The 12,488-nt window shown below is 37.6% G+C and overlaps 1 protein-coding gene across 9 annotated transcripts in view; it reads right to left on the reverse strand.

Annotated features, from left to right (window-relative positions):
• Window positions 1–12,488, reverse strand: part of pyd (polychaetoid) — a 162,764-nt gene that overhangs the window by 2,480 nt on the left and 147,796 nt on the right. For 5 of the 9 annotated variants that reach the window (XM_068763702.1, XM_068763699.1, XM_068763704.1 and 2 more), the window contains 12 exons: window positions 11,405–11,629; window positions 10,909–11,089; window positions 9,970–10,076; window positions 8,939–9,091; window positions 8,492–8,613; window positions 7,585–7,704; window positions 6,204–6,446; window positions 5,997–6,123; window positions 5,196–5,456; window positions 4,508–4,610; window positions 3,917–3,992; window positions 670–3,146 (listed from right to left, as the gene is read on the reverse strand). In XM_068763702.1, coding sequence (XP_068619803.1) covers window positions 670–3,146; window positions 3,917–3,992; window positions 4,508–4,610; window positions 5,196–5,456; window positions 5,997–6,123; window positions 6,204–6,446; window positions 7,585–7,704; window positions 8,492–8,613; window positions 8,939–9,091; window positions 9,970–10,076; window positions 10,909–11,089; window positions 11,405–11,629 — 4,195 coding nt within the window. The remainder of the gene's footprint in view (window positions 1–669; window positions 3,147–3,916; window positions 3,993–4,507; window positions 4,611–5,195; window positions 5,457–5,996; window positions 6,124–6,203; window positions 6,447–7,584; window positions 7,705–8,491; window positions 8,614–8,938; window positions 9,092–9,969; window positions 10,077–10,908; window positions 11,090–11,404; window positions 11,630–12,488) is intronic. The other 4 variants (XM_068763700.1, XM_068763701.1, XM_068763703.1 and 1 more) reach the window with 4 other exon arrangements.

The raw sequence follows: 12,488 nt of genomic DNA on the forward strand, positions 1-12,488 counted from the left end.
AAAAGTTTTGACACTCGTATAATTGAAAAAAATATGAAGAAACTACACGCATTGAAAAGGACAAACAAAAAGAAAACCTCTCAAATTAAAATTTAGAACGTTTACAGAACGACTGCAAAAGGACAGAGAAACATTTGCGAAGGACGCGAACATTTAAGGTGCACAAACACATCAAACGTCTGGTCAAACGTACGGGTTAACTGGGGCGTGTAGGTAGCACAGGCGACGCCGCTCCTCGATCTCTAAGTACGAGTGTATTGCGTTGCAGAAACTGCGCAGATGTAAACACAAATCGTAATGTAATCTCTGATTATTAGTACAAAAATTAGCTTCATGTTACAGGGGGTGGCATAATGTGCATAATGCTGTACATTGTTTAAACATAATTATTAGATATAATTATAATAGGCTGATTAATAACCATATCCACCTGCGACCATTACATGCAATAATTCATGCAAAAAATACTCAATGCATAAAACTCCGTCTAAAATCCATACTAAAGCTTGTTGAAGTAAATCATTCTTATAGAACGACACAGTCCCAATTCTCGCACAATCGCAAATCCCAATGTCTCAGCTTCCAATCCATTCAGTGAATTAGTAGCCGATTAGTAAGTGCTGTCTACGATACTACAGTCATCGCGTGCTTTGTTACAAAGGCATTTACCGTTATCCATATCGATCGGAGGTCCCCCAACGCGTTGGCTCAGTCGCGGATCTGACACCGTAAAGTAGATTTTTTGCTTGATACCCGGAGCTATTGCTTTTGGTGGAATAATGAGCGACACACCCCACTGCCTGTCCTCTAGAACACCGCCTTCGCAATCAAAAATTCCCCAAGTGGTATGAGGCCCGTCGGGTTCAATCTCCGTACTTTTGTTTACTGTCTCATTATCATCTGATAGTGACGCTTGAATAATTGTGTTTTCGTTATTTATAATTGTAGTTTCATTACGACTGGCTGACATATTTTCGGAGGTATCTTGACTATTTTCAAGACTTTTTTCGACAATTTTTTCGCAAAACGTAACGGTTCTATTCGATTTAGAATTTTTTTCTTGCAAGTCTTGTGACGTGTATGGAGTGCTTTGAGGTTTATTCTCAAAATTCATGCTACATTCAGATGCATATTGTGTTTCCATAGATGTACTAGATTCATAAGGTGCAGGAGACGACGTGGCTTTTAAAGCGCTCGAAATATGTTCGTCTTTACCATGCAATCTGGGTGTGTAAACTGGCTCGCCTTTTAAAATGTTACTTTCCGCTTTTGATTTTTCCTTTTCTGCGTCTGTTTTTGATTCGGTTAGTCGCAATTTTGAGAAATCGATTTCCTGAAAAGTCTCAACTTCATTTTTATTTTGCGCTTCAGCTTTTGTTTGGTACAATGGTTCTCGACGGGACAAATGATTTGCATCACTCAATTCATAAGGGCTACTTCTAGCACTACTCCCTTGAGAAATTACTGGTGACGACAAAACATCTTTAGTTTCGTTGTGTGATTCATAAATAACAGTGTCTTTTAGTTCTCTCTTTGAAACGTATAATGGTTCCCTAACTTTTACAGAATCACTTTCATTAGCCTCTTTTCTTGTTTGGTATATCATGTCTTTTTTAGCCTGATTTCTTTGTTTTATAATCTCTAGTTTCTCCTCTAACTTTACACTATAATTAGATTCTTTATTAGCCAGGAAAGCAGCTTTTTGTGTTAATATCTCTTGTTTGGAAACATATGTACATTCCGCCGACGCCGGCCTTATTTCTTGCCGTGGATCGCACATCTCTAGTCGACTTCCATAATTACTATCGGAACACGTAGATTTAACTTCAGGTCTTGATGTATAAAGTGATTCTGTTTGGCCGATTCGAGCCATCATTTCTGTTCTTGTGGCATATGGCGGCTCACTCATGCATTTACTCATAGGCGATATTCGACCTGGAAAATTTATAGGAGTTTGTAATCTCCTGTCTGGTCTGATGCTAAAAGAATTTTCGGACCAAGATGTGCTTGGTGGAGGTTCATACGTTCTTTTGTTATATAAAGGCTCCTTGGTGGGAAAAGACCCATCGATTCTTTGCTTTAGCATTTCTTCTTTTGTATTGTAAGGAGATTCTGAGAATCTTTGTCGTAACATCTCTTCCTTGGTAGAGTACGGACTTTCATTAGTTATTCTCGATCTTAGCATTTGCTCTTTACTAGAATATGGTGATTCACTGTAAAAAGAATCAGATTGCTTGGTGATGTCTTGTTTCGTACCGTAAGGACTCTCTATGGAGTCATTTCTTGTACTATAGGGATTGTCGCGAATGCACTCAGTTCTAGAAGCATAAGGTGGATCAATGAGCGGCATAGCCATAGACTCTCTATTACTGTAAGGGTTTTCGAAACTTTGATTGGATATTTCTGATCGACTTGTATATGGATTTTCACTCGAGGTATCGTAAAGAGAAGTATAAGTTCTCCTGGGCTTAGGTATAGGGTCGTATACTAAATGTTCTTTGCTTTGGTAAAGTGGTTCTGGAGGTAGTGCTTGGGTGGGGTAAAATGGTTCGTGTTTTATTTGTTGTTGTCTTTGGTAAATGGGATCTATTTTGGTAATCATATTAAAATTAGGCGTCTGTCCATATATTCCTCTTCTATTATATTCTATCAACGAATTTTGTCTGCGTAACAATGGGGTAACTTTAGGTTCTGTCTCTATTTCACACATGGAGTTCTGTCTTCTGAGATTCTTCCAAACCGGTTTTGCTTCATAATCTCTAACTGTACAAATAGAACCGTTTCTATCATCGCAAAATGAGCTCTGTCGTTTGAGGATCGGTTTCAGAATTGGCTTTTCACACGATGAAGAATTGCTTCTCTGTATAATTTGATTTCTGATCTGTGTGTTTCTCATGTGGATGCTCATGTCGGTGAGATCTGATTTTTCCCGTCTCAGTACGGGCACTTGTGGCATATGTCTCTGCTGCAAGTCGTTCTCACACAGCGACTTCTGCCGGGATAACTTTCGCGCGCTTTTCGTTTTCGAGCGAAATAAATCGAGGACTGCGTTTTTAATGAACGATGGTTTTTTCGATAATTTCTTTTTTGTTTTTGGCGAGAACGTTTCGTCGGGCTCCGCACTGGAGTTCATCGCATCTGACGAGCTGCGGAAACCCACAACCAAATGCCCACTTAGTTACTCAATGATGGATATTACGAGACATCAGATAGTTCAATATACGATACATTCTTGATGAAATATTAGAATATCAAAATGCAACCATATTGAAGGGTCTCAGATGTCTCCACGTAAATGGCAATTTTAAAAAGATGAAGTCCACGATTTTAAAATAGCATATTGAAGTAAATGTCGTAAAAAGTACAGAGTGTAACGCATTTAAAATATATTTTTATTTCAAAATAATATGTTTTAAATAATTTTGTCAATGATCAAAAAATTACAAAACTAAAATGAATGGCGTAAGTAAGAAGAAAAAAGTGGACAACTTAATTCAATATGCGTTCAATGACATCAACAAGTTGCACTAAGATGCAGACACATACTGCTAAAAGTTGCTTTTCAAACAACTCAATATAACGGTTTACAAGTGTTATTCCAATATTACAACTGGACAAACTAGCGCCCGATACAGAATATATTATGTTACAAAAATATATAGGTATGTATAAAAATTTATTACCACATACAATACCATAGCTAATACTGTGGCCCGACAAGACATTGTTAGTCGTTTGTGAAGCGATTGGTGTTTGCATGTTAGAGCAAATTGTACAGGACGGCTTAACTGGAGAGAGAAGGAGGGAGAACTCTAATCTTTGAAGAATGTATTGAACATGCATTTGTAAAGAGAATGGATTTTAAAATATGGGAATAATTAAAAAAGGGAAAAAATGCGTGCTTAGTCTAGCTTACCTTAGATTATGCATGTGCTGCGGCTTTCTGTACAATTCGAAAGCTGAACCACGCTGTTCTCTGCTACCTGCTAGATCTAAAACATTTTTAAATAATTGCATATTTATTCCATAAAAATCATAATTGCAATAAAGCTCGTTGCTTAACAAAACACTGCATTAGGCACAGCGTGTCTTGTACAATGAATTCGGTCGAAATAACATTTTGGACTGGTGTGCAATGTAAAACTGATGAAGATTAGGTAAAGATAAAGATTTACAAACAAGAAAAGCCCTCACTAGGTGGTCCGATGACAGTTAAGATCAGAGGAAGTCGCTGGACGCCTATGCCTTGCAGTTAGCGTACATTGGTTGAAAAGAAGAAGAATTACAACCAGTCTAGGCAATAGTAGTCATAAAAGCAGAAGCTAAAAACAATCATTAACCATCTACGACATTATAGTTATGTATATGTTCATAAGTAGTACGAACGTATCTGTTGAAGACCTTAAAATTTTAGCCATAAGGTGGTTTGACGCTGGATGCAGGTCTTGTTGGAATTCTGTGTGGGTATCCTACGGCTAATGTAATGATGATTTGAGAGTATACGTACCTATAAGTTGTGGATTGTGCGGCAGGTTGATTGCGCGATGGTGAGGTGGAGGGCCCGAGTACGGCGGAGACTGTGCCGGCATCTGCCCTCCGTACATCCCCTGCTATACAAATATTTTCACGCCATAATCATCGAAACTAGTGGGAGTTTACCAGGACATATGTAATTTCTAAGGTTAGTTATATCTGATACAATGAAACTGTTTTTATAATTTTTGATATTGTTTTAATACTTAAATATTTATTCTTTCAAATAGGCTTTGCTATGCACTTTCGACATTTATACGAGGTCCGTTTAAGTATGTTTTTATACATGGACCACTGCCAGGTTGGAAATGTTGATTCTGTCGAAAAGAATCTGATAATAAAATTATACCAATGTTATACTTCATATGCGCGCTTTTTTAAACGCACCGTACGCAATTACGGACAGGCTATAATTCTAATTAGTAACTAAAGTTTTGCTAAGACTTGTATGCCTTTGATCTCGGACCTTAAGAGTAACTACAGCAACACTGTAAAATATTATGTAGGATTTTTACATATTAGGGATCTATTTAATGTACACCGAGATTTCAATGCATATTACGAATATGTAAAACCAAATAATAATACTAATAGCTTTGTAATGCATTCTCTGTTGGGACACTAGCCTCCACAGAGAGAGTGAGATATTGAATTAATTGTACCTGGTAATTTGAATGTGCATGCGGCCGGTGCGCGGGCGCTGAGTGTTGCTGCTGATGATGCGGCAGCTGTGGAAGTTGCGGATGTGGTGGGATTTGCGGATGTTGTGGATGTTGCGGATGCTGCGGATGTTGTTGCATCTGCGGATGTTGCGGATGCTGCGGGTGCGGCTGAGACAGCGAGTGCGAATGCGAATAATGAGGTGGAGCAGCAGCGCGGGGCTGGTGCGATGTTGGTCCCACTGGTGGAGGCGGCTCCATACTCTAATTATTGCAAAAGTAAGCATTATTCAAAATGTTATCATTATTATTGTAAAAATAAGCATTATTTATCGTGTTTTCATCATTATTGCTGAAATAAGCATTATTTATTGCGTTATGATTTTTGTCTATGGGCTCAAGGCTCAAAGTCACCCGGTGATCAATGGAGAGAGTTGTCAAATACACGAAAATTCGTCACTGCAAATCAGAAATGAGGAAATCCGCAAAAGAACCACGGTCACCGATGTAGCTCGAAAAACTGCTAGTCAAAAGTGGTAGTGAGCCGGGAGGATATATCAGGCAACCAACGGTTGTTAGTTTTAAAGTTCTCGAGTGAGGCGGTGTACACGGTGTGGATAAGTTCTTAACTTGTTGGACCGACGTCATAATCTGGGTGGCGGGAAGTCGCTAGATGCGGGTATCAACGGTCGTCGTGGCGATTTTTGGGAGAACCTTAAGCTTTGCAGCGCGAATTCAACATCAATCTTTTGATATTAAAGTGCTGATAATTTTCCTTTTTAATGAAGTCTATGTATCACTTACCCCGTTACGGTTGTGGTGCATAACGTCCGGCGGTCGGTAGTGTTTGGGTTTGGGCGGCGGTACTGGCTTGTAAGCGGGGCCGGTGCTACGCTGGTAGTCCGCTTGAGACGCAGAATTTGTTCGGGCACTGTTGGAAATTATATTTTTAAAAGAACGAAACATATTTGAACGAACAACCGTTTAGAAACACAAGGCAGTTAAATTTACCTATACTTAGCGTGGTCGTTGGTTGGCACGCTGGGTAGCGATGGACCCCGAGCGTGCATGGGTGCATGTTGGGGTGCATGTTGGGGTGTATGTTGTGGAGCATGTTGTGGAGCATGTTGGGGAGCGTGCTGCGGTGCATGCTGCAGAGCATGTTGCGGAGCATTCTGGTTGTGCTGGGGTGGATGCTGTGCATGAGGACTGCTGCCGTTAGCGGGTCGTGCGCTGCGATATCCATCGTTACTTCTGTTAATGTTAATGTTTTAAAATGTCACATTTAATTAGTACGTTATGATTACATATTAGGAAAAGCTCTGCTTCTGATGAGATGTGCACCAATAGACTGTTAGAATTTTTAGTGTGGATGTTAAATTAAATAAACTATTGTGTATTCATCATTCATTCAGATTGGAAGCAAACTGCTGGCTGAGGAACTACTAAACTGAGGGCTTATAGTAGCTTGTGAAGTGGCAATGGGTAGTGGTTGTAAATAGAAAAAGAGAAGGGAAGCCGCCACACTTTCTCGTGGATTTGTTGCAGGGTGGTGGGTGATGTAAGTAAGCGTAACAAAACATGTAACAAGAAATGTGACAAGGGGTGGGAGGCAATGCGTGAGTGTAAATGTAATGTGGGTGAATTCTGTGAGAATGATAGAAAATATAAAGGATGAAAGAGGGAAGAAAGATGAAAGATGAGGGGGGAGGGGTGAAAATAGGAAGGTATCCCTGCCCTAAATTTACGATTTCTTCGAATTCCAGAGCGTTTTTTTTTCGTGTAGTGTTTTCGTATTGATTACTATTTCCTATACTATTGTTGTGATAAAAGCAAAAGTTTTACATTTTATTGGTTGGCTTAGATGAGTTACTATGATAAAACAATATTTGCTTAACGTGAATAGACTAAGAAAAATCATATCACTAAATGTTCGATCAATTTACTTCTCTTTCTCGGATTACTAATAGTTAAACTTTTTTATTACGCTTCGTTTCTTCTTCCCGAAATTATTAAAAATCGTAAGTTTTTTTAAAAAAAATAATGTACTACTGCTGCAATCTAGTAACGTTTTTTGGCACTGTAGGAGCAACATCACGATATCATCAGCGGCGCATTCAAAAAGGAATCCCACAGAAATAAATTGTCCATTTACGCCGATGCTCGAATGAATGAACACACTTACACTTCCGACTTCGTGTTGTTACCTCCTCAAGACCTAACGACTCTATGAAGAATTCCACAGCACCAATGATGAATGACGTATGACTGAATTACGCTCATAAAATAAAACATTCGACAGTTAGACATTTGTTTCATTAGAATTATAATAGGGAATATAATAACTGTACGTCTTACAATGAGAAAAATACTTAGTAGCGGTGGATCTCACCTGTAAATGTTTTCGGGTGCCCGGTAATCGAGTGAAGGGTGTTCGTGCGAGTTAGAATTGCGCTGTGGACTTTGCGCGGACATCGATGAAGGGTTTGGAGGCGGCGGCGGCTCCATTTTTCTGCAAATAAATTAAATTAATCAGTGGTGATAAATAAATTTAAAAATATATCATTGTTGTTACTGATTATACTTTACGACTCTAAGCATAAGGCGAAGTGGTCGCTAAATTTTTTGGTAGAGAAAAGGTTTGAAATTCTGAATAGAAAAAGTTAATTGTACTCAAAACTTGAAAACCTCTGAATTGTTAATAAAATTATTTTTTACGTATTAGATCATTATTTTGATGTCTCAGTTTTATGTTTCTATTTTCCTGATACTGCTTAACATTTTCAACAAATACAGTAACACAAATAAAAAATTCCTGCTAGATGTGGTCATTCCTAAAGATTTTATTTTCACTACCTGACTATATTAACAATTTTAAATATTAAAACACGTCGAAAACATTTAAAAATCTTTAAAAAGTCTAATTCAAGAAGAGTCTAATAATTATCATGCAATGTATAATGCATCAAGGAATCATTTTATCTGTTGCTGTTATGATTTAAAAAAAATAATGAGAAAAGGAAGAATTATGGTCATTGTCGAAGAATTACTCGTTTGAGGTGGCGGTAGACAGGGCACATGGCTCAAGCAAGCGACGGCCATTTGAGCCGTAAGGTTTTGTAGTCGCAGTGTACCCTCGCTCATGCCTGCCACTAGATGAACCGACTACATAGTCAAGACCGCGGGATGTCGCTGGATTCGGACAGCGCGCGACCTGTAATCGTGGCGGTCTTTGTGGGAGATCAATCCCTTGCAGTGGGTGTTTACAGGCTGACATGATGAAGGTGATTAAGACTTACCCGGGCGGAGCAACCTTGAGGTCGTCCGGTGCATTGGGCGGCAACGGTAAGCGACAACCTCCCGCCCCGGCACCGGCTCCCGCAGCGCTGTATTCATATCCATTGCCATCGTATGAACTCTGCTGTGGGGTAAAAAACCATCTAGTATTATTATATATTTTAATTCAAAAGATTATTTCTTCATACGCTGCGCAACTGAGAGAACCCTCTATCATATTATTTATGGGGGTAAAAGACCATATACGATACGAAACACCTATATAAAATAAAAACATCTCAACATTATTTCCATTTTCTTCAAAAAATACTATGAGAAAGGTTGCATTTGCATATATCATTTAAAATATAATGATAGTTTACCAAGATATCACAATCTTAAAAATAATATCTGTCAGCAGACAAGGATCGTCAAGTCATAACTCGATTAACATGTTAATATGAACGTACTGGATTGGAACCGTGTCTATGGCGGTCCAGCGACCCTTGGCTCTGCGTTTGCTGCATGATCATACTGGTCGGGCGTGCGGAGTAAGTCGCAGTGTCGTCCCCTCCGGAATCTTTAGGAGGTCCAAATAACCGCTCTTGTGCGCTGGGACGATTCTGAACAAAATATTTATTAGTTTAGTATTTAAAAATAATTTTATTTATCTTCTAAAATATTAATTATATATTATTTGAGGCGGCTTTCCGTGGTTAAAAATTTCTATTATACAATGTTTTTGTATTTTTTATTAGTTAATAAACATTGCGGCCACAACCACAAGATGAACGAATAGAGAAAAAAAGAGAAAGAGAGAATTGATTTTAAAATTGTAATTATATTATTATCATTATATAAATAACACACAGAGAAATGGAAAAAGGATTTCTTTTTCATCAATCGTTCAAAATGTTTCTAATAATATTTAATAAAGTACTTTATTTATATATTTATGTCATTTAAATAAGTTGTTGTTTGATAATGATAAAAGCAAGGAAAGAAAACGTATTGAGTTCATCTGAATAATTTAAATAAACATTAAATTAACAAAGCTTTAATGTAAAGCCTAAATGACAAGTTTATTAATATACAATACACCTCGAATAACTTTATCAAAAGTATCAAATTACAAATAAAAATATATCGTTATCACAATCAGTTTCTGGCCATGTCAAAATTGTAATAATTAACACTAATTGGAGATTTTTAAAAGATTATAAGATGAGTGTTGTAAAGGGGTTTGATATTTATCTGTATAGTTCTAGATGTACACTAGTGTCCGTCCTAAGACTATCCCCTCACTTCTAGCCATACTTATGAGCGTAAGTACATCTCCTCCCAAGCCTCTATTTAAAGGAATTCTCCTTCCAACAGCTTCAGCATAACAGATAACATCACTGACTTCAAATTGTATAAAATACTAAGTAAACTATCAGTTCCTTGTAAAAAAGCTTAACAGACTTGTTAGTTCATAATTCTTAAATATTATAAAACTCACAGAAGGGTTGTGTCGCAGGGAGTGAGGAGGGCGCGCAGGAGGCGGTGCCGGCAGCAACACTCCTCCCGTAGGACGTCCGGATGGACCTCGTGGTGGTAACTCGGGCACTTAATTAACAGAAACGTATATAACTAACACCAACATAATTTCAGATGTGAATGAATGTCTCATCCTTGTTCTAAAGACAAGGAAAGAACAGGGTGCTAAGACTGTACCTCCAGGTACATCTACTGCTGACGCAGGCCTCCCCCATGGATTTCCAATACTGCCGGCTGGATGTGACCCACATCCAGCGTCTTCTGACAACTTTAACAAAGTAACTAATAATGGAACTAACATATAACTACTTCGCGGATGCGGAAGTAGCTGCATATTGGTCACTTTCTTAGTTAAGATGGACTTCCGCGAGGTAACGCCTGAATCTATTAGATACTTAACAAAGTAGTCAGTCCACCTTATGGTGGAACATTCTGAGCTAAGTCTTCACTCAAAAATTTTAACATTCTTCTTTTATATTCAACATCAAGGATGGATTACATGTCTTATTTCAACGTCAAAATGAGCCTACTGCTTGTTCGGATAATAAATGCCTCAAACATAAGAAGGGCTGGCAAAAGAAACTTAGCAGAACCGCAGTTTTTTAAAAAAAAAAGAATATATCATTTCCCACTAAAAATAACATTCCAAATGTGTGTTATTTTCTATGAAATTGACAATGTCTATCTTGCAGCCTTTGCTGTTTCCAGACTAAATACGAACCTACAAGTAAGAAGAACAGTGTCGTGTATTCTTCTGTTATAAAGGTGGTGTTTATATCACCATCATTATTTTAGACGTAATACGTTTACTGCCTCCGCTTTAGAGAGGACTGCTTAGAAGCGGCTTTCAACGTCTTCTGATGTCCTTAATATCCTGTTACATATATATGTCTATAATTACCAGTTCCATATAGAGGAGAATGAGGCGGCGAATTCGTCATAGGACTGCACTGGTACGGCGGTGCTTCTATAGAATTAGGTCCTATGTTATGTCCACCCTGGTTACTGAGTCCCATGCCATTGTTAGAATTGCCGTTGCCGTTCGCTGAGAAGCCATATTTGCTGTCTCCATAACCACCCTGCTATTTACATAAATAAAATTTTATGAATTTCATTCAACTTAACAATAACTATAGAAAATTATCAATTCATTATTATTTTTAAATTCTTGATTGTTAATTTACCCTTTTTTAAGGACATAGGTAAATAAATAGATAAATTAAAATGAACAACGATGTATTGTGTTGAACTGAATGCGCATGTGAAAAGGAACATCATCACACATAAGCAGTCGAACACATCTATGTCTCTATTCAGAGTTTACATTAAAAAGCATGTGAATGTAAAGTGAATTCAAACGAATGCTTTAGAATAGAACATAAATGCAGAATACCCACCGTGTAAGGCGGAGGGACAGCATCGGCCATGTGATTTATATCGTCATCTCGATCCATGTTGTCTTGCGTTGTTGCAATCGACGGGTCCGACGAGGACTTGACTAATCTAGGCGCAGGGGGCGGACTCACTTCCAAATCACTCTCAGGACTAGATGCGTAGGATAATCTATTCTCTGTGCTCGACGACATTGAGAACAAAAAGTCGTCGGATAGCGGCTCAGGCCTCTGTTTCCCGCCAATTTAAGTTTTTCATCCATTTTGTTATTGAGCGTTGTGTTCCATTTTTATTTCAGCGGCGTCCGATGATAGGGTGGATTTATGGAATGGGGTGACAAGACAAGACTAATGAATGATTGCAAAAACACGTTAAAGAAAACTAAAATCATGTCTAGCGTTTGTGGATGATTAATGTTTTTAAGGTTTAATCACACGTTGAATTAACATTCTAACATGGTAAATTAAAATAAAAAAGTATACTATATTATATTAATAAAGTACATCATGCTTTAAAAGACTTTAAAAATTAACTTTAAATAGTTTGAATGTTAATTCTAAAGTTCGTGGTATTTAAAACTGATAATCTTTGGTTGTATTTACAAACTAAGACACACTGTCTTTGGTCATAGGTCGGCAAGTAGTTTCGACAGCAAAATAAAAATCATTTAAGATTAAAATAACATCATTTTTATTTTCATGCAATAATAATAGCGCCCTTCATTAACTATATTAAAACAATACATAAAATATAATTAATAATAAAATGACTGATTGTTAACAATACATAATGCATGCAATAAGATAAGTGAACTAAATACATTCACGCAAAAAATAATTAAAATTAGTAAAAGCTTTTTGGTAACTTTTCACTAGAGACAATCACAAGCGTTCCTAAACATACCCCAAATTTTGTTCAGAAATAGGCTTATTTAAAATACTAGGTACGTCCCTTTCAGCCTCGGCTGTATCGAAGTTTTCATCTTTCTCAAACTCTTCTAACTTTAGAGTTGGCAGAGATAAGTTCTTTTGTTTATTTAGGGATCGTGGGGAAATTGAAGGCAAAGTACGAGATTCACTGAATCGGGTT

The sequence above is a fragment of the Battus philenor genome, unplaced genomic scaffold, assembly GCF_028537555.1.
Source record: "Battus philenor isolate CCGP_79_NKW_IND1 unplaced genomic scaffold, ilBatPhil1.0.hap1 SCAF_18, whole genome shotgun sequence".
In the NCBI taxonomy this organism is placed as follows: domain Eukaryota; kingdom Metazoa; phylum Arthropoda; class Insecta; order Lepidoptera; family Papilionidae; genus Battus; species Battus philenor.